Raw genomic sequence first — 19,023 nt, 5'->3', positions numbered from 1 at the left:
AAACAGATACATTTTTTTAGAGTGAAAATTTTCGTATATGACGGTTATGAAAAGAGCCAAAGCCATTAGTTTAGATTTTAATCTTTCATAAAATAATAGAAATAACTCCTTTCATAATCTGTAAGTACATACAAAACCATTCACTATGAAAAGATGACCTGTTTTGAGATCTACATTATTACAAATTTTAGTAGTCAAACTTGAGTTTTTGTGAAATTAACCGGTTATCATCGATTCGATATTTTATGTAAAAACATCAATACATCTAGTATATCGAAAGCTTTTCAAAACATCGGATCGATTCGATGCATCGATGAATATCGAATATCCCTAGGCTGTAGACCACGAAGCACTGTGGTCGATATACGTATGTAAAGTTACATTCAATGGAAAAATCAATCGGTAAACAAATGTGGCGACTTGACATTAACTTGACTGACGACTGGCTGACTGACTACTGACGTTAGTTCTAATGATGTGTGAATGCTCTTTAACATTCTTCAATCAGCAGTAAATAATTATTTTGAATTATGGCGTATGGACGCCATTTAGACGGCTCAGATACAATATCTCCCCAGCTACAATAGCCCGGGTTACCATTTTAAATATAAAATAAAACTATACATAAAACGGCTAGATGGACTTTGATTGAAATTTGGTATGTAGATAGCTGAACATCTGGAATAACAACACAGGCTACTTTTTATTCCGTTATTCCACAAGATAGGGATAAAATCTCGAAATAACAACCGCTGGAGTCATGAAATTTGGCATGTTGTTTTTAATATAACTTCAATATTACGAATAAGTTAATAGGTATGCTTATGAATACGCTCTACAACCTGAACCAATAAAATTCCCCAATTTGCAGAGCCAGCCATAATTATCGGTAGGTAAGGTTGGTTCAGTCAAATAATTAATTTTGTAGGTACAGCACTAAATTTCCAGAGACTAGACCGACATAGACCAACTTCGGTGAGGAAAAAATTATCATGTCAATTTGACAAATATAACGGATTTTCGTCTTCCAATTAATTATATAAAATAAACATATTTACACGATTATTTAATGATAAAATGATTGTTAAAAACAGTGGTGAGTTCATTGAGATGTGAATATGATCGGGATTGGCGTTCAAATGTAAGTAACTACGGAGTAATCGTGAAAAATTGGTTTGTTTTACACGATTGATTTTTTCCATTGAATAGTACTTTAGCAATGTCGACGACATGGCGAAATTGGCGATATAAAAATATGAGTAAGTTACAAATCTCGTAATCGTATTTTATCGGATAAGTTCGTGTTATCATCTTATATTACAAGCTTTTATTTAGTTTCACCTGTCCCGTTGTCTGTCTGTCTGTCTGTAATCAAATCTTGCAAGTTAAATTGACCAACTTCCAGTAGTTGGATTGACTTGAAATTAGGTATTCTTATCTAAATTGTGAGACAATACAATAATTTGGTAGTGACATCCTGGTAGTCGGTCTCTGCAGGACGGAACTCTTCAACGGTTAATGGCATCGACTTGAAATTTGGTATGCAAATGTAGTCAACAAAAAGTACAATCAGCAGAAAAAGCTTGTATTAAAAATGAAAAATTTACCAAAAACTTATTCTCAACTATTTATCAACTAAGTTACTGAAGTTTACTGAAGCTAAAGTAAACTTCAGTAACTTAATTGATAAAACAAGATGTATACGAACTTTTACGACAAAATAACGATGGCAAAACACACCACATCTGTAGGAACGTGGTAATTTAGGAATTGTACGCTGGCGAAATAAGATTGAAGACTTGCGCCTATATTTGGCTTAAATTATACATGGTTGAAAAGCAACAAGCTACTAAAATGTTCTGTTACTTTTGTTGCTGATTGTTACTATCCTCTGTTAATATTTTCTAAACGGGTTACTTTCTTTTGGCTTGGCTGCGTTTCATCGCTTCCTTCGAGCGTCGCTTGTAGTGAATACTATCCTTTGATAATATCGGGTAGTCAGCAAACTTGGTAATCCTCGTAGAATTCTGCAGTTCGTCTTCATGAGAAGCCATTTTCCGATGAGAAGATTGCAAGTTTGTCCAAATAAAGTAAATCTAAAGTTTCATTGGTTAATGTTAATTTCAATGTTCTAAAAGATATCAAAGCATACGAAATTTATAAGTAAAAATAAGTTAATTAGGGTTCAGGTAAAAGCCGTGGTGGCCTAGTGGTTTGCCTATCGCCTCTCAAGCAAGATCGTGGGTTCAAACCCCGGCTCGCACCTCTGAGTTTTTTCGAAATTCATGTGCGGAATTACATTTGAAATTTCCACGAGCTTTGCGGTGAAGGAAAACATCGTGAGGAAACCTGCACAATCTGCGAAGCAATTCAATGGTGTGTGTGAAGTTACCAATCCGCACTGGGCCCGCGTGGGAACTATGGCCCAAGCCCCCTGTTCTGAGAGGAGGCCTGTGCCCAGCAGTGGGACGTATATAGGTGGGGTGATGATGATGAGGTTCAGGAGCCAAAATGGCAAAGCGGAACCCTTATAGTTTCGCCATGTCTGTCTGTCTGTCTGTCCGTCCGTCCGCGGCTTTGCTCAGGGACTATCAATGCTAGAAAGCTGTTATTTTGCACGGATATATATGTAAACTATGCCGAAAAAATGGTAAGTACAATAAAATTAAAAAAATCAAATTTTATACCTCCCATAGACGTAAAAAGGGGGTGATTTTTTTTTCTCATCCAACCCTATAGTGTGGGGTATCGTTGGATAGGTCTTTTAAAACCATTAGGGGTATGCTTAGACGATTCAGTGATTTGTTTGCGAAATATTCAACTTTAAAGTGCAAATTTTCATGAAAATCGAGCGTCCCCCTCGTAAACTGGTGGGTGGAAAAATTTGAAAATTTTCAGGATGGTAGTAAGTATATCAAACTTTCAAGGAAAACTATAACGGCTAAGTTTGTTTGAGAATTATTAGTAGTTTAAGAGTAAATAGCAGCCTAAGGTATAAAATATACCTAAACTTAGAAGATTCCGTATAAAATACGAAATCCTTACAAAAATGTTACTTAATTGTTTCGTAATGGCTACGGAACCCTATTTGGGCGTGTCCGACACGCTCTTGGCCGGTTTTTTTAGGATCACTTTGTTGTTCGTTCATCAAGACCCTTTTTGCTTTTTGCGCCCACTACACACTAGCATAAGCCCTTACAGTACTAGAGATTTTTATAAATGTCCCCTGCAATAAAAAGGTTTTTTGGCGGTAGTTTAGAGCCCTGCATGGGTAGAGGACCTTCCAAAGTTCCAAAAAATAAAAATATAGCTCAATAAAAAACTTGTATATTTAAAATATCACAGCTTAGCTTATTACAGTAAGTCTTCCATCCAGCAATGGATTAATTGGAGTTATTTTCTTAACATAATCTTTTACAATCTCGAAGTCAATTCCTACCAAAGATATGTCTTTGGCGTTAGCATTCAGCGGCTGAAAAAAAAAAACAAAATTCACATGTAGTTTAAACATAATTGATTTAATAAATTATAACCTTTACATTGCTTCACTGCGACTACATCTGCACGATATTACTTGCTAATTGGACCAGCTTTCTTATAGACTATTTGCTATTTAGACCAGTTGCTTTATAGACCACTTGCTACTTAGACCAGTTGCCTTATAGACCACTGGCTACTTAGGCCAGCTGCTTTTTAGACCACATGATACATAGACCAGTTGCTTTTTAGACGAAGTGAGACTAACCCGTTTGTACGACACATTTACTCAATGAGGGCTATCGTTTTTTGTCTCACTAGATGGCGCACTGTTGCGTGAGGTTTTTAAGTATGGCTTTCAAAGTCTGTTATTACGGGCGTAAAAAAATTTTTTGATTAAAATCATATTTAATACACCTTAAAACCGTACCATAAAAATAGCGAGCATGCCACAGTGTTGCATAGTCCCCGTTTTGTTCGGAAAAAAGAGAGGACAAAGGTTTCCGAAAGACAAAACTGTCTCAAAACACAGACATTCATTGCCCCGGAACGCATATTTGCCATAATTAAATTCAGATATTACAAAATATTTACAAAAAATTTCTAATTAAAAATAAACCCGCGTAGCTCACTCAAAAACTATGAGATTTGACATTTCGGAGACCTCACGCTACACTAGCGCCTCTAGTGGCGAATTCATTCGCGATAGCCCTCATTGTGTTATGCGTCAGTATTTTGCGTAATGTTTGTGATAGTTAGGTCTGTGTGACATATCAATTTATGGCGAAGTGTAGGAGGGCAGGTTTTGCACGGCAACATATATGTTGCACAAACGTAGCTGTCTTGCAAGTATAACAGCGGAGGAGCAAGGTAAAGTTTATTCCAAGGGTTTACTGATAAAGAATTCGGCAAAGTAGTACCTACTTCAATCGGTTAACTTGATTATTAACGTTTTTATAGGTAAGATCAAAGACCATGAAACCATTTCACAGTCCAGCGCAGCGATTAACATTTATAGACAAGAACCTTTGTCATAAAAGAGAGGGAATTTAATTATGTCGCCTCTTTCCACGTAACTGTCAGATGAGGCAATGTATTTCAAATACACCAATTTTTTTAAATGGAAATATAGACTTTTAATTTTCCTTTTTTTATATGGGAATAAAATTGCATACTCGTACTAAATTGTGTTGTTTTATAAGTTGTGGCGGTTTTAAAGGTTAAAGGTATCTTGTGCCATCATACCTCAAACTGCTGTTTAATATATTTAGGCGTAGTGAACTGGTATTCTTCATCATCTTCCAGTGGTATCCACTCGTCTCCTTTCTTGACTAAAACGGTTATTTCTTTGCTTGTCGTGTTAATCGTCAGTTTTAAACCTAAAAATAGTCAAAAACATTAAATTCATCATCATTTCGGCCTACTACCCTTCCTAAGTACCCTTAGGCCTAGTCCGCATTGCGAATTTTTTCAACTGCGCAGGCTCAGGTTCGGAGAGATATTAAATATACCTAATTGTGATGAAATGTCTTAGAAAATTTTAAGCCTTTTATATTAAATACTTTGGATCATAGGTACATAGTGTTATGATATGTGATACCTGCTACTTGTGGCATCGAGGCTTGCAAATCGGATCTTCGTGTTGATTCTTCTAGGGCCTCCTTCACATATTTCCCTTGTATTTTGTAGGACCATATGACGCTGGCAAATGGTTGGACGTTCATGATATCTCCTGTTGTTATATCTAGAAACAGAAAAGTACATTTTTGGCTAGATCGTAAAAAAAAGTTTGATCAAACTAAATTGACCGTCAAAAAATCTTCGTGCTTGGAAAAACCGTCTGGTTCTAACCAGCCATAAATATTAACTGGTAAGTAATTATTGTCTGATCAACTCATAAATTATCGATTGTTTCAGTGCACATTATTGCCTATTAGAGCGGTTACATATTTGAATATCGAAAATTAAAATACCTACGGTTCAAATGACGATGTTCAAAATATCAAAAAATTAAAATATCTAATGAGTAAAAATGTCGATAACCAATATATCTAAGTTAAGTTTAATTTAACTTGCAATGTATGTACAAATGTGAGGATCAAATGTTGCAAGTTGAATTTGAGCCACTTTCAGTAGCCGGATTGACTTGTTTGGCATACCTACTTATGTAGGTTAAAACTAATGACAATACAATAATCGGCTAGTGACATCCTGGTGGTCCAATTAAGATCGTCGCTGAAGGACGGAACTCTTCAACGGTTAATGGCATCGATTTGAAATTTGGCATGGAAATGTAGTAATTAATTTAATTAGTTTACTTTGACATTTAGAGACTATATACATCTCTGAATTATTTAGATTAGGAATTTTATTATTAACATAGGGACTTTATACATCCCTTGCTGTATAATAATTTTATTATTAACTCAGGGACTTTATACATCCCCTTGTTATGTTTAAGGCTGTATATTGTTAAGCTTATGGATTTTAAACTTTTATATTTTTAGTTTAAATTCTAGTCACAGGCTCGCGACGTCGAAGTTCCCAAGACGATCCCATAGAGCTTATGGGAACGGAAGCAATACCATGCCCTCGGTACCGCTCTGCTTTCAGAGCATGACATGAGTGCGTGTGAGCTAACTTTGGGGGCGGCAGACGTGAACTTGCCTTCGAAATCCAAAAGCTTAATGGTTACTTGACCTGAAATGTATATTTCAGAACCAAATTATTCTTATTATTATTTTAAATTTTATGACGGTGAAGCATTCTACACTTCCACTGAACGTAGATATAGTTTAGATATAGTTAGGTTTAGTATTGTAACTAAGGGACCCCATACATCCTGTATTTCTTTTATTATTATTTTTTGTATTTTTTTTTCTCTTTATTGTATAATATAGTTTTTAAGTATTTTATTTGTAATTATATTTTATGAAAAAAATGACTTTCTGCCAAGTTTCTTGCGGCGCATTCTTCTTGGCAATGATGTCTTTCCGAAAGCGCTGGTAGTTTAAAAAAATGACGTGTAAAAGTGCCCATTGCGGCCTATTTACTGAATAAATCATTTGAATTTGAATTTGAATTTAGTTTAAAAGATGATGATAAAAGTACAATCAACAAAAACTAAAGTCAGAAAAAAAAGCTTATTATTAAAAATTAAAGTTATCAACTGACTCGGTATATGTATAAAAGCTTGTAAAAAATGAATATTATCACTAAATTAGTTATTAAAATGTTCCAAAAGCAATTTTTTCACTCCATTTAAGTACATGATTTTTTATGGGGTATAAAAAAAATGGAGCACCGTAACTCCTGGCAACATTCAGAATCATAACTTGCAAGCTTTTCTGAGTTCAAAACTATTTACAGACTGCGGCCCCCTAATTTTGCATACGCAACTCATCTTGGCGCCTGCTCTATATGATCAGCTGTGTAGTAGCTACATAAATAGGGTACAATAGCCATTTTGTTTTGCTCAGATTTCCGATCAACAGTAACTGATAAATGAAATTATCAACGTCAGCTTGTAATAAAACTTACCTCCTTTCTTGATATCTGTTCGTATCATTTTTTTCATAATATATGAGAAACTTGTCGAATTTGTTGGATTTTTTTGTTTTGCCTGAAATAGCATTAGATGTAAATTATAGTAGATCATCATTTCCTGATTATTCACGTCCTCACTGCACAAATTATCACTAAAAGTACAAAAAAAACACCCCATAGATATTTTAATTTACTTCGTACTACAGTATTGTCTTAATTCTCCCTCAGTTCCCGTAATATGAGTATTAATTTTTCAATGTTCAGAAACATGATTTCAAAAATCTTAAATTTCTCAATTAATTACCTTGTCCAAGAAAGAGTCTACTATAATATCCCCTAAGGCGCATTCTCCGTAGCTGCAAGCATTCAAACTTAAATCTTCACTGGTATTACCAACTACCTCTTTCACGATTTCATTTATTTTTTCCATGTATGGCTTTAGGGCCTCCTTTATTTCCGGATCTGAAAAAAAAAATGTCCGAAGGTTGCAGAACTGTTTACCTAAGAGCAAGTTGTAGTAAAAACAAAGTTGTCGGTAATTCCTACAAGTAAAACGTTCAATAGGCCCTTTTAGTTAGGATCCAGGGAATACTGTTTTCTTTTGCTTACGTCCTGTAATACATTCCTTGTTTTTTCACCATTAATCCCACTAATAAATTTTAGTTTGATATGTTTTTACTGTTTACATACGTGAGCTATCTTTTTCTCTTTCGCTCAATTTGCTCAACGACTACACTACACATTACCCTAAATCCCTTTTGGTGCTCATATTAATTGATGTATTCGGATTTCAGGTGTTACTCTGCAAAGGTTCACATCAATGAATCTTTTACCTTGCGGTGCTGCAACCGCTGAAGTAATTTCATTTTAGTTCATTTTCAAGTATTTAAGTTCTATTTAGGCGGAAACTCGTCGACTCTTATATACTGCCCATTTTAACCTACGGTGCCCAAACATGGTCCTTAACCAAGATTCAGAAGTCCAAGTTGAAGGTTTGTCAGAGGGCTATGGAGCGTAGCATTTTGGGTGTCAAAAGGACAGATCGGATCCGGAACACCACATTGCGCTCGAAAACGTGCATAGCAGATGTCGGAAGAGAAACCATCAGGCTGAAGTGGGACTGGACTGGCCATGTTTGCCGCATGCACCCGGAGAGATGGGCACAGGTTATTACCCGGTAGGCGCCCCAAGATGGTTAACGGAGGCGCGGCAGACCGAGACGGAGGTGGCGGACGACTTGGACGCATTCAGAAACGACTGGCAAAACTTAGCTGCCGACAGGAGAAGTTGGAAATCCAAAGGATATGCCTTTGCCTAGCAGTGGGATATAGAAAATGGCTAAATAAAATAAAAATAAAAAAGTTCTATTATACTGTGCAACAAGGTAAAAGGTGACTCTATATTTCAAATGGTTTTTGACATACCAGTCATACCTGAATCTTATATCAATAAATAACTAAAAGAGACGTAGTTTCGAGATACAGTTAATCATTATTATTAAAATAAAAGCAGAAACTTTTCTTTGATGTACCTTCAGGAATGCTCCTGTTCAAGAAAACAGGCTGAGCTTCAAAAGACACGATATCACCGTTGCCGTCGAAATCTACTCCGATGTATCCTAAATATTTGCTGAACGCTGATGCAGTCACCACTAGAACCTGTAATGTATTGGAGGTATGTTTTTTTTTTATTACTTCTATACCCTACCTATAATTAAGAACTTTTTTAACTGTGAATAAAGAGACTACGAATTCTTTATGAAGGATAAGCAGTAATCTACATTAATGATCAGTACCCACATCATCAATAGCAACTCAACGTCAACTGCAACGTTTTATCTAACTCCCCTGTTACGAAAATCCGCCATTACTCCGCGAAATTTACGATTCGCAGATTTAGTCCAAATTGTCGTTATTATTCTAACCCTAGCAATGTTTTCTGCTGCTCTTCTTGTTAAGGCTTACCTTATGTCCTGGTTTATTGTCCGCTTCTTCGTATTCTGGGTATGTGCCAGCTACCACTTCATGGCTGGGGGCTGTTCCGTTCCACAGGAGGCTATGTGTGTGCCCACCAACAATTATGTCTACGTTTTCACCAACTGTCTTTGCCATTGCTCTGTGAAAGGTAAAAACTTTCTTAAAATCAACTGTTATTATTGGTGGTCATAAATAACAGATTTAAAAAAAAAGAGAAAATTTTCTTTTCCTTTGTAAAAATAAGGAAGAAGCTTTGGGAAGGAGCTTTCTACCCCGTGGAAATTTTGAGAAATCCATTCTTAGTTAGTGCACTTTTGTGACAGATAATAAGTTTGCCAAATTCATGTTTCCTATGTTGAGGCAGTGCGATGTCTGTCAGTCAAGCATTAGTCACATTACTCATAAAAACAACTAGATTTATATATTGTGCTGTTAAATCGAAAAACAGAGACGTATAATGTTTCAGAAACTACTTGAGACCCATTCGATCCCCCCAACGTATGCCTTTTGGCCACGCGGCCTGTCATCGGCACTATACTTTATAGCATGACAACTTTATTAGAATTTATAGCAGAAGGCTACTGTCTTTGCATTTAAATTGTCTTTAAGTCGTATATAAAATAAACTTCGACAGATATGGAGATGAGCCAGATAGTGTCTTTCATCAAAATGGAAAAGTATTATATTAGGAAGAGAGGAATCGAAACCCGAACGTTGTTTAAAGTATGTAACATTACAACGGGAGTAAATAAAAAATATTCTTGAATAAAAAAAAAGGTTGATTATGATAATGATTCGCTTTGTCTTGCTAAACTTATGTTCGTGACAAAAAAACAACGCAGTCAATTCAATTAATTATAGTTTTGTATATTTTAATTGTTTTTTAAATAAATTAAATTTTATATTTCGATTGACTATCTTTAAATGTTCAATTTATTTATTTAATTAACTTTTTAACAATAAAATTCATGATCCCTGAAGTACCGATTTTGTGTGCTTTGGTCTGATTGTAGTTGTAGCACAAAAATCATTTTCAGTTACTGTTCTTCATAATTATAGATTAGGTATAATTACAGTTATTTCATCCATATTTATAGAAATAACAGATTTATTTGATAGATTGAAAGTGATTAACACACAATATATGCAATAACTAGCTTTTGCCCGCGTCTTCCCCCGCGTGGAATTTGTTTATCGCGCGCTGTTCCCTTGGGAACTGTGCATTTTACCGGGATAAAAAGTAGCCTATGTCACTCTCTGGCCCATAAACTATCTCTATGCCAAAAATCACGTTGAGTGAAACATGGACAAACATACAAACACACGCACTTTCGCATTTAGAACATTAATATGGATTAACAAATATGTAGAAAGAAAGTTAGTATCGGCCGTTGTTACTTTAATTGATTTGACTGTGTTATTGTAATAGATGTAATGTTTTTTTTTCATCGTGTCATTCGAATAACTTACTTGTCAACATAGAGTCCGCAATGCGAGAGGACTATAATTATGTCGACTCCCTGATCAGTTAGTAGTTGAGCTTCTTTTTTGACTATCGGTGCGGGGTCCAGAAATCGCACGCCTTCAGGATTTGACAGCATCTGAAATATAGCACGCATTTTTGATAATAAGTACTAAAAAGATATATGATTATTGATTGAAAACCAGAGAATTTTTAATCGAAATCGCGTGAGGAGGGTTCCGTACTTACGATGAAATATTTAAGTGGTTACCTATGTTTTTTATTTCTTTTTTCAATGTTTGCTGGCTTATCTAACGCACACAATTTCTTATAGGTTTCTCTGTAATCTATAGGTATAAAACTATTTTCTGCATTATTTTCCAAAATGTTAAGCCCACTTGTTTGAAAATAAATAAAAAGTTTGAGGAAATAAAAAGCGAGTAACCAATTTTCGCCTATTTTCGTAAATAAATTCAAAAATATTAATCTTAAAATTAAAGAAAAATATATTTGAAATGCTTTCAGCAAGCCCTTTCGTTAAAATTAAAGAATTATTTTTTTTATTCTTTTATGCAAGCTCTTTCGTTACATAATGTCACACTAAATAATTAGTTAAAGGTTTTTAAAAATTTCTAATTTACCCAATATCCAATATTTAATATTCATTTATTTAAATTACACGCCGGTCTTTGGGTCACCAATTTATATGTACACCAATTCTCGACTCCAATTCGCTTAGAAGTATCTTGTCAAATAGAAATCTTATTCGTTGTAGCAACAAATAGATAAACATTTGAATCTACCGTAGCACTTCCTACCTTAGTATCAGGCGTTGTTACTCCAATGATGGCGATCTTCCTCCCCTTCCTTTCGAGTACAACATGTGGCTTATACAAGCCGTTCAACGTAGGCTCTAGGCTTGTATCAATATTCGCCACTAGGACGGGGTCCCGGAGTGCCTCAAGGTACGGTACTAAGCCTGCTACTCCATCATCAAACTCGTGATTTCCTAGTGTCTAAAAAGGTAAAAATAAAACGCACTGTTAAGATTGTAGAAATTAAAGATTTTCGTAGTAGGAAATGAAAGAATAATGATAACAGGGATTAGCAAAGCTGTACAAAAATAGCTGTTTTCCTATGGCGATCCTTGTATTTAATAAGTTACCAAAACAACTTAATGATCTAGGTACCACTTAAAGAATTCAAACACAAGTTGCTCAAATGGCTTAGGGAACAATGTTTTTATTCATTGAAGGAATTTAAATGGTAATGGGTAATGTGACGTAATGACTTAATAAAATTATAAAATGTTTTTTTGTACAATTGTCTAGTCAGATTTTTTGCTGACATATAATTTTGAATTTTATTTTATAATAGGTAATTGAAATGATAGAAATTGTTAACATATTATACATAATATGTCATAGTATGTGGCTTTGCAAACTATGCTATTATTATTGAATTATTAATTATTAACTATTGACATTGGTTGCCTTAAAGGAGACATAGTTGTGACTAAATTGTTATTTTCATTGATGCTACTTTAATTTGATTTTGATGATGATTTTTTAAATTATTTAAATGTTTTAAAGTAAATACCCAATTTTAAGAACCTGAATATTTACACGCCGCAATAGCGACAGAATATGTGATACTACTTACTATTATAATATCTACTCTGCCTACCATGTTCTTGGTGAATAAAGAATTTGTTTGTTTGTTTGTTTAGCCAAACATAAATGCAAGTTAAAATGAAACAAAAGAATAGATAGAATAAAGATACAGACGCAAACAATAAAATAAACGTCTTATCTATTGCCCGGGTCCAGTGTCAAGGATTGAGCTATAAACGTCATTCAAATTATTGTCAAAAAATAATTTGTCGACAAACAAGTGTGTCGCTTGATGGTAATTAATTGAGCTGGTGTGCTCATGTGGTGGTATTCCACCTGTCGACATCCTCAACACTAGAAAAATGCAGAAGCATTGCCAACCAAGAATGTTAGGAGGCACCATGCGTATTACCGACCCAAATGACGGCTGGACTAACCTAGACTGCTGCACTAATATCGTAGATCGTAGTGGATATGCTATCTCGAAAGGAGACCTAAGTATTTTTTGATTTTGTAATAAATACGAGTATTCATTAAAATCATCTTAAACGCTGACTGATTGAGCAACAGAGTGGCATGATGATTAATAATGATTTAATGAGCATTTATGTATGTACGTAAACTCTTTATTGCGCATAAAAATAAAAATACAAATACACAGAGAGGATAACAAAGGCGAGCTTATCCCTAAAAAGGGAAAACCGGCCAAGAGCATGTCGGACACGCCCAAAATAGGGTTCCGTAGCCAATCCAAAAAAATTAAGTAATATTTTTCTATAGATTTAGTATTTTGTACGGAATATTCCAAGTTTAGTTATATTTTATACCTTATGCTGCTATTTTTACTCTTAAACTACTAATAATTCTCAAGAAAACTTAACCGTTATAGTTTTCCTTGTAAGTTTGATATACTTCCTACCATCCTGAATTTTTCAATTTTTGCCGCCCACCGATTTAGATTTTAGAGGGGGGACGCTCGATTTTAATGAAAATTTGCACTTTAAAGTTGAATATTTTGCAAACAAATCACTGAATCGAAAAATCGTTTTCGCAGCCCCGTAATGGTTTTAAAGACGTATCCAACACACCCCCACTTTACGTCTATGGGAGGTACTCTAAAAAAAATTGTTTTTGATTTTTTTATTGTACCATTTTGTCGGCATAGTTCACATTATATATTCGTGCAAAATTACAGCTTTCTAGCATTGATAGTCCCTGAGTAAAGCCGCGGATGGACGGACAGACAGACAGATAGACAGACAGACAGGCAGGCAGACAGACAGACAGACAGACAAACAGACATGGCGAAACTATAAGGGTTCCGTTTTTGCATTTTGGCTCCGGAACCCTATAAAGGGAGGTTTATTTGAAAATTACGTATCTACCTCTAAATACCTGTTTGTTTCATTATTCTCCGATATCAGACTATAAAATATTCAACACAAAATATTTTTTAGTTTACGAGTTATGAATCCAACCGCCATTCAAACCTCGTAATACGCACGCGCGATGCGCTCTTAAGACCCCATGTGCCGGTATTTAACCGGTTGATTACCCATTAATACAGTATCGAAAGCTTGGCACTTGACACAACTGCTTGGCAGCAGCAGCTATTAGCGAGTGAGACAGTGGTAACGATCTGGCCCTTTACTACGAACTTCGTGTCTTGCCGTCCCGCTGGCGCTTATACTATTTAAAACGAGAGTGAGAGGGACGGTACTATACAAACTTTGATTTACGGATTTCGTAGTAGCCCCTCTGGATAGGCCTTGCTCATCATCCCACCAGCGAGCCCTTTTTCTGGAGAGCGCCAAGTTCACAAACGTTTCGCTGGTCATATTGTAATGTTGGTCCGAATCATTGTTTGTCATAATTTTTTTCCCACTGAAACCTTAAATTTTTCTGAATTTTTTAACGGTCATCCTATAGAAAACTATAGGCTAGGTTAGGTTTGTTTTATAACAATTCTGAACAATTATTGGATTCAGAGACAAGAGAGTTATGACAAACGATCATTCTCACAAACATTACGTTCGGAGTTCCAACAAGTATGCGAGCCGATATGGACCCAGTCACAGAAATACCACGTGTCATTTATATCATCTTTTTATGCTTTGATTCGACCATTCAAGACAACAAATCATCTACTTGCACAAAACTGCGCGTGACATATTCACGTTCTCTTATCACTAGACACTTGTATGTATAGAAACATGTACTGTGTATGTAGACTAGTACCTCAAGATTTATAAGTATTCTTTGTTAGATTTTGTATTGATTGCATATCATTATCATTGCTTTGGCATGATAGCCTAGTGTAATCCACATAAACTCAACATTTGCTTACAGAGTTTACTCATGATCTGGAATAAGAAAGACTTTTCTTATTCCAGGACATGAGTAACTTAATTCTTTATTTTGTGAAGAAAAAAATGGCATGCTTCAATTTTCTTTAAGTCAGTTTTGTGATTTGTATGAAAAAAATCACAAAAACTACTTAAAATTTTAAAAAGAAAAGTAAATAGAACAACTTCCGTGAATATGTCCGGCTATTATATAAATATAAATATAATAAATAAAGCATGGGACGGACGATTGCAACTAAATTGACCTATGTAGTCCCAAATTAAGCATAGCTTGTACTAAGAGTACAAGGGCAAGGGATAAATAAATTCATTAATTACTAATCATCGTTGTATTTTTACCCAACTGCCCGAAGAAGGGTTATGATTTTCGAGCGTATGCATGTATGTATGTGGGTATGTATGTCCATTTCTTGGGTCCTCGCTGCAGCCTAAACGGATAGACGGCTAGACGAATTTGAACATATGAGTATGAGGTATCATTGGATTCGTCATAACTGTCGGAGTGACATAGGCTATATAATATTTCAATATGGCGTCTGCGAAAAAAAATATGGCGGAGGAATGAAAAAAAATATTTGTATTGTAACAATATGGGTATCAAATGAAATCTAATAAATTTTCATTCTAAATATATATGGGTTATAATACTTTTAATCTACCGTTTTCACATAAATATCAAAAAAGTGTAAAATAAAACATTAAATTAAAAAAATTAAAAAACCCGACTGCCAAAACTAAAAGGTAGAAAAAAATAAGACTAGTGGTCTAGAACTCTGTTAAGTAGCTAATTTAAAGTTCAACAGTCGGGACCCATTTTAATCGTGATGCTCAAAAACTCTTAGTAATGGGTCCCGACTGTTGAATTTTAAATTAGCTACTTAACAGAGTTCTAGACCAATAATCTTATTTTCTTCCTTTTAGTTTTGGCAGCCGGGTTTTTTGATTTTTTTTCATACAAATATCTGCCCCGAGTGGGGATCAATCGCGGCACCTAAAGACTTTGGAGTCAAGCTATACAATTACTCCGGTTGGTACCATGAAGTAATCAAGTCCATTCTACAAGCGGTTCAAGATCGCCAAAAATAACGGTGCAATATAAAAAACTCCCCACATGTCGATATACGTAGATGAAATTTTAGACTCACATGAGCATCATTCGGCAGCATGTTAATAAACTTCGACATCACTTTATCCTTCAATAGGGTGAACCAGTAAGTGCCCTGGAAGTCGTCGCCAGCGTTCAAGAGCATAGCATCAGGTTTGCTGTCCAGGATATGCTTGATCTCATAGAAGAGACGAGCGAAGCCACCTATGCACTTGTCATCGTTGGATTTGCAAACTGGGTCGGTGATGGAAGTTTCTTCGAATCTGGAAAAATCAAACTTCAGTTATCATCAATCAATCAAATCAGCACACATCCACCCACTAAATAAATGCCTCTTCATTTTCACGCCACTTTGCCCGGTCCTATGCCAGTCGCATCACAGTTTACCCAGCTGACTGGTGCGACGAATCGACGTGATTTTTGGCATTAAGGATAGTTTATAGGCCAGAGAGTGGCATAGGCTACTTTTCATCCCGAGGGAACAGCGCGCGATAACCGAATACCACGCGAGCGGAGCCGCGGGCAAAAGCTAGTAATGATATAAAATGAAAAAAGGGTTACCATGCCAATAACTAGGATTCTGCTACCTACTTAAAACCAGTCAAAATTAAGTTCATACTGGATTGCCTTCGGAAAGAGATACGGAAGACTATTATTGCAACAAGGCTGATCAAACCTTTGTTTTCCTTGTAATTTCAATATTCGTTTTGAGTCTTTGACATTCGTTTGACACGTGTCTTTACTTCCTGTAGAAGTCATCGGAGTGTCTGCCAAATTAGGTCAGCTGGACAGTAACTGATTTCACACTAGGCAACGGACCCGGTAATTTCAATATTAACTATAGTCGACTGTGCGACACAAACTTTTCCATTTTGTAACTAAAATGTAGGTTGATATAAAATTGTCTAAGTAAGCAAGGACTAAGCTATCTCTGTGATATTTTGACGACCAGATGGTCAAGTGGTTAGAGAACCTGAATTATTAAGCTTGATGTCCCCGGTTCGATTCGATATTTTCGAATATTTTTTCTCGGGTCGTGCACGTTTAATATGTATTTAAGTATTTAAGTATGTATTTATCTATATGAGTATTTTTATCCGTTGACTATGATCCATACAAGCTTTGCTTAGTTTGGGACTAGGTCAATTAGTGTCAAGACTTGACACTTAGGGCCTGTTGTCTTAGGAGGCTATAACAGATACTGTACTGGAGTGACTAGAAATACAAAAAGCACGGATATCGTCGTTTAAAATTTAGATGGTACTGTGGGAACTGTAACTTGGTGAGAGCTTAGGTACTGGGGATCAACGCGCGTGACTTTAAACTCAGTTCAAAATAAAAATAGTTCTTCTTCAATTATTTGGATTTATTTTAGAACTTAAAAATACATTTACATAGAATAGCACCAGCCGCTTAGGCTATCGGAAGCAATCTGCGCTCCGCATACCGCATGTATACCGCTGTCAATCTGTTTTAAAGTTATATTCTAGAAACACAATATAAAAAAACCTATTCTTTTATACAAAACTAGGTTACTCTAACCTGCCAGGTGGTCAGTTTTGCCTAGTTCCTACAGTACTCTTTAATATAAATACCCACTATAAACTATATCATGGGACAATTGACACCAATTAAGTGGATAGTTGTAAATTAAACTGATAGAAACGAAATCGAATGCAAATTCAATCAAAGCATTGTAAGATATGCCTGTTCATTGAACTTTAGACCTATTAATTCAGATTGATAATAACTTCTTGACCTTTTTTATGCAAGTAGGTCTGTTATAATATAACTGATTATGAGGAATAGAAACGTCACGCGAGTTAAAAATAGAAGTACATCTACAGAAGTAGACAAAGATATATTTGATTTCCCGGCTCACGCTGTAACGAAGTTAATAGCTCAGAAAATGGGTTATTGCAGAGCTGGTGGTTCAAAAAGAATAACATTTGAATTTGGAGTACCAGCTACATAAAAAATATATTTGGAAAAAAAAGGTATGGCACGATAACAATTTGCTACATACTCGTACCAAATTGCATCGAAGTCGTTAAAGCCATTTTTGAGATCCTCGAAATATATAAAGATATACAAGAATTACTCGTTTATAGGTATAGATATCAGACTTGATATATTGATATAACACCTTAATTAAGACTATAATAAGATACTATTTCTTAATGTTGTAACCATTAAGTAAATGCAAATTATAAGTATTATGAAAGTGTTTGCAGTTGAAAGTGAACGCAACGAATTCATACATTCAAGTTTATCATGCCAGTCACATGATTAAGACATCTGCTGAATAAAATGCAGTCTCACGTTCTTGTCATAAAGTTTTAATTTTAACGTATTTTTCATACTTTTATTTTTCTACACATATTATGTGATTTGGTTATTTGTAAAAAAAATGTTTGCAATAATTGACCCATTTTAAGAGCATAGCTATCGCTAATCTGTCCGCCCGTTTGTCACAGTCACAGGGCTATAAGTTTTGAACGGTAAAAGATAACAAAATAACTTGCTAACTTAATAACTTGTATTTTTGCCTTATTTAACTCTCTCGTATTATTTGGAAATTTGCTCAGTCTTTTTAATTGTATGAGGGTTTGGAAGTTTTCGAGGGAGACATCATTCGAGTGAAGTAGCCTTTGATTTTTCCCTCGTTTTTAATTATCATTACCTATTGAACATTTGATTTAATCCATACAATTAACAGTTTACTCGTAAAAAAGGATAAACAGAGGTTATGAATGAAGGTACAGAGACAATAGATATCTATTTTTACATAAAAATACCTACTTATCGATAGGTTTTCATTTACCTTGTGGTACTTTAACATTTCCGGCATTATTTAAAAATGTCACGATATTACATAATTATATTTTTTCATTTTTTATAGTTAATATACGTTTTTATGTTGAATAATTGAGATTTAGGTACATACTAAATTGATGCCAAATTAAATAATCAATTATTATTCCAACCTTGAATTTTTCTCGTTAAGTACACTTAACATCTGACACGATGTCAAAGACTTGCGTGTAATCAATAGAAAAACTCACCTTGCATGAAAATCATTATAATGCACAATATCCAAACGAAATGTGTCATTGCGCAGCACGCCACCTTTCGTAGCTCCAAAAAACGTTAAACACAGAAACAAAACACTGTTGGTAAACAACATTTTTTCGTAAATCACTAGTGAGTTTTAAATTAAATTTGTTCAAGCGTCATTGTAAAATTGAGTAAAATTGCGCGTGTGGACTCGCTGGCAATTTAAGTTGTACTAAGCGATAAAAAGTTAGTAGTAGAACCTTAAGTGAACAAAAAGTGGATGCGATTGCAAAATTGGTATTACGGAATTGTTCATGCGAACTGCAGCTCTACCTGCGTGTAAATACGAGTTTAAATGTGCTAGTTTCTTTGTATGAATAGCAGAATAAACTTTGTTTTTATTTATTTTTAAGTGTTACCT

At 35.0% G+C, this 19,023-nt stretch overlaps 1 protein-coding gene across 1 annotated transcript; it reads right to left on the bottom strand.

Moving 5' to 3' along the window:
- Nucleotides 1–3,311: 3,311 nt before the first annotated feature.
- LOC141430812 (apyrase-like) lies at nt 3,312–18,820 on the bottom strand. The gene is made up of 11 exons (XM_074091667.1): nt 18,611–18,820; nt 15,586–15,808; nt 11,280–11,477; nt 10,470–10,600; nt 8,988–9,138; nt 8,555–8,681; nt 7,328–7,485; nt 7,018–7,099; nt 5,078–5,221; nt 4,723–4,856; nt 3,312–3,472 (listed from the first exon to the last, which is right to left on the bottom strand). Exons 1-11 carry the CDS (start codon nt 18,730–18,732, stop codon nt 3,347–3,349), a joined length of 1,596 nt encoding a protein of 531 aa, XP_073947768.1. The 5' UTR covers nt 18,733–18,820; the 3' UTR covers nt 3,312–3,346.
- Nucleotides 18,821–19,023: the final 203 nt, after the last annotated feature.

This window comes from Choristoneura fumiferana, chromosome 9, assembly GCF_025370935.1.
Source record: "Choristoneura fumiferana chromosome 9, NRCan_CFum_1, whole genome shotgun sequence".
Taxonomy (NCBI): Eukaryota; Metazoa; Arthropoda; class Insecta; order Lepidoptera; family Tortricidae; genus Choristoneura; species Choristoneura fumiferana.
This window is presented reverse-complemented; position numbering and strand designations above follow the sequence as displayed.

Bases quoted from the DNA above. Each gene is read 5' to 3' on its own strand.
- LOC141430812 (XM_074091667.1), bottom strand. From the start codon at position 18,732: ATGTTGTTTACCAACAGTGTTTTGTTTCTGTGTTTAACGTTTTTTGGA. The intron at 9,139-10,469 runs GTAAGTTATTCG...TACCTTTCACAG, and splicing joins TGCGGACTCTATGTTGACAA to AGCAATGGCAAAGACAGTTG. The intron at 7,100-7,327 runs GTAATTAATTGA...ATGCTATTTCAG, and splicing joins TAGACTCTTTCTTGGACAAG to GCAAAACAAAAAAATCCAAC.